Source organism: Helianthus annuus, chromosome 8 (assembly GCF_002127325.2).
Source record: "Helianthus annuus cultivar XRQ/B chromosome 8, HanXRQr2.0-SUNRISE, whole genome shotgun sequence".
Lineage (NCBI taxonomy): Eukaryota > Viridiplantae > Streptophyta > Magnoliopsida > Asterales > Asteraceae > Helianthus > Helianthus annuus.
Window position 1 is genome coordinate 4,049,793 of NC_035440.2, and position 3,039 is coordinate 4,052,831.

General features: G+C 32.1%; 1 protein-coding gene across 1 annotated transcript; it reads left to right on the forward strand.

Annotated features, from left to right (window-relative positions):
* The first annotated feature begins 688 nt into the window (after positions 1-688).
* On the forward strand, positions 689-2,217 carry LOC110869432. Its single transcript, XM_022118685.1, has 3 exons — positions 689-1,104; positions 1,175-1,635; positions 2,207-2,217. The coding sequence occupies exons 1-3, from the start codon at positions 689-691 to the stop codon at positions 2,215-2,217; spliced, it is 888 nt and encodes a 295-aa protein (XP_021974377.1).
* Positions 2,218-3,039: the final 822 nt, after the last annotated feature.

Genomic DNA, 3,039 nt, shown 5'->3' on the forward strand with positions numbered 1-3,039 from the left:
TCTCCTTTAATATTAGGTTTCTATTAGGTTTATATCAGGTTTGGCTGTTTATTAGGTTTCTATCAGGTTTCGCAGTTTATTAGATTTCATGTATATATGGTTTTTCAAAATAATAGAATGTGTATTGAACATAATCTAAACAACTGATACCTTTTTCAAAAAAGCAAAATACCTTTTTCAATTAAAAACCTCAACCACAGATTCCATATTCTTAAACAGTTTTATTATATTCAAATACATTTTACAACTGATTCCAGTTTTATACCTTTTACAACTGATTCGAGTTTTTATTATCAAAACACACAAACATTTTGAGGTTGTTGAATCACGTCCAGACATTTGGTCTATCAAATGTAAGTTACATAAACAAGGTTGTAAATGGAAACTTCGTGCATGTAAACGTAAACGTAGTGGATGTTTTGACATCACAAAGTATACTGGTCCACATACTTGTTTGCATTCTAAGATTACCCAAGACCATCCAAACCTAGATGCAAGCTTGATCGCCCAAGAAATACAACACCTTATTAAAGAACAACCCTCTATTAGCATTAGTGCTTTGAGAGCCGAAGTAATTGATAAGTTGGGCTATACTCCTTCATACAAGAAGGTTTGGTTAGGAAAACAAAAGGCAATTGAACATGTCTTTGGGGATTGGGATGAATCTTATATTATTTTACCTAAGTTTATGGAGGCACTTAAAAAGTTCAATCCAGGGACCATAGTTGAATGGTGTGTTTTGAGACGGACTGGTGTAGAGCAGGTTGAATTTAGACGTGTGTTTTGGGCATTTAATCATTCTATCCTTGGATTTAAGCATTGTCGGCCAGTGATTAGCATTGATGCCACACATTTGTATGGCAAGTACAAAGGTAAGTTGATGATTGCAATGGGAGTTGATGGTAATAATCAGATATTGCCACTTGCATTTGCTATAGTTGAAAATGAATCTTACGCTAGTTGGAGTTGGTTTCTTTCTCATGTTAAGAAACATGTGGTGAAAGATACTCAAGGGATATGTCTAATTTCTGATCGTCATGCTGGAATTCTAAAGGCAGTTAATGAACAAGGATCTCCTTGGTTAGAGCCACATGGTTTTCACAGGTATTGTTTATAAAATTCGTATTAATTTTGTTTTCTTGTTTTGTCAATAACATTCATCATTTTTTCATAGGTATTGCTTAAGGCATTTTATCAACAACTTTAATGATAAGTTTCGCAACTCTCAATTGAAAGCTTTAGCTTACCGTGCTGGGAGTCAGAATCAGATTAGAAAGTTTAACTCTATTATGGAGGAAATTGGAAAAATAAACCGAAAAGCTCGCGAGTGGCTTGAGCAACATGCATTTGACAAATGGACGCTTGCACATGATGGTGGAAAGCGTTATGGGCTACTCACAACAAATTTGTCAGAGATTTTTAATAGTGTACTTAAAGGTGCTCGTTTCTTACCCATCACATCATGTGTTCAACTTACATTTTATAGACTAGTACACTATTTTGATGTGAGACGTCCCATGGGATCTAATGCTCAAGCTAATGGAGATATGTATACTCCCCATATTTTGGCCAAACAAGCTGCTTCAATGTCAAAAGCTGGTGCACATTCTTTGAGGTCTTTTAACCGTCAGAAAGGTATATTTGAGGTGATAACTCAAAAGGGAAAAAATGTGCAAGTAGTTGATTTGGATAAAAAAAACTTGCACGTGCGGTAAGTGGCTGATATATAAGTATCCTTGTTCTCATGTTTTGAGTGCATGTGCCAAACTTTCTTTGAACAGTTGGCAATATATTGATAAATGTTACTCAATTCTTGATTATTGTGCTACTTGGTCATCTGAGTTTAGTCCACTTCCTCATTAAGCATATTGGCCTAACTCATCATCTATTAGAGAGTTACTTCTCAATTCAGAGCTAAAACAGGATAAAAAGGGCCGCCCTCGCTCAACAAGACTACGGAATGGAATGGACATTAAAGAAAGGAAAAAGGCGAACCTTTGTGGAATTTGTAAACAACGTGGTCATAATCGAGCAACGTGCCCCTCAAAGCCTAGAAGAATGGACGCCTAAACATGCCGAGTCTTTTTGACATTTTAATTTGTATTTGATATTGATATTATGAACGAAATGACTTTATTTGGTATTTTTAATATATTTTTGCAGACTTTTTTTTATAATTTTTGCAGATTTTTTTGAATATTTGCAGAATTATTGTAGAATTTTTTTCCCAGATTTTTTTTAGAATTTTTACAGATTTTTTTTCTAATATTTGCAGAATTTTTTATTTTTTTTAACAAAAAATAAATACCCATATTTTTAATCTAATTTTACTTTGGGTAGTAAATTAAAAAGAAAAGTATAAATTAGGTAAAAAATTAAATGGATATAGAAAAGTACCCAAATAGGTAAATATTTTTCAAAGTACCCAAATAGGTAAATACTTTTTGTATCTACACTAATTTGGGAAAAAACTCTTTTTAAATGACTATTTCTCCTTGAAAAGGAGTAGAATAGAAACTTTGGAGATATAAAAAACGAGCCCAAATTATTACTTAGAAATATAGGATGGGTGTGGCTAAATGCACCTCCATTTTTACTTTTTATACCTCTCTTTCCAAAAATATTATTATTATAATTTTTCAAATTTCGTCCCTTTAAAAATACTTTTATATTATTGATCCCATATTAATGATTTTCGTTACCTACTGCAATGGGACTGCAATCTTTCACACATGTATTTTTTCTTACAGCATACATTATATTCTTAGTAACACATTAACATGTATGAACTGAAATAAAAATATAAAAAAAAAAAAGCAATCTTATTTCTTTGCAGTAGAAGAAACTGGAATCGACAGCGAATGAGTTTAGAAAGTGATAACATAGAATAGTGAATTTGCTTAAAATGAAGTGATAATCGATGTCTAATAAGTGAAGAGAATCATGAATTGAGCATTCTATTTTTCTTAAAACAACTATATTATTATGAAAGAAGATGAATACATACCAAGAACACTTAACCAATTAGAACTATGATGA

Coding starts and splice junctions, on each gene's coding strand:
- LOC110869432 (XM_022118685.1), top strand. CDS start 689: ATGGAGGCACTTAAAAAGTTCAATCCAGGGACCATAGTTGAATGGTGT. Junction 1,105..1,174: donor GAGCCACATGGTTTTCACAG/GTATTGTTTATA, acceptor ATTTTTTCATAG/GTATTGCTTAAGGCATTTTA.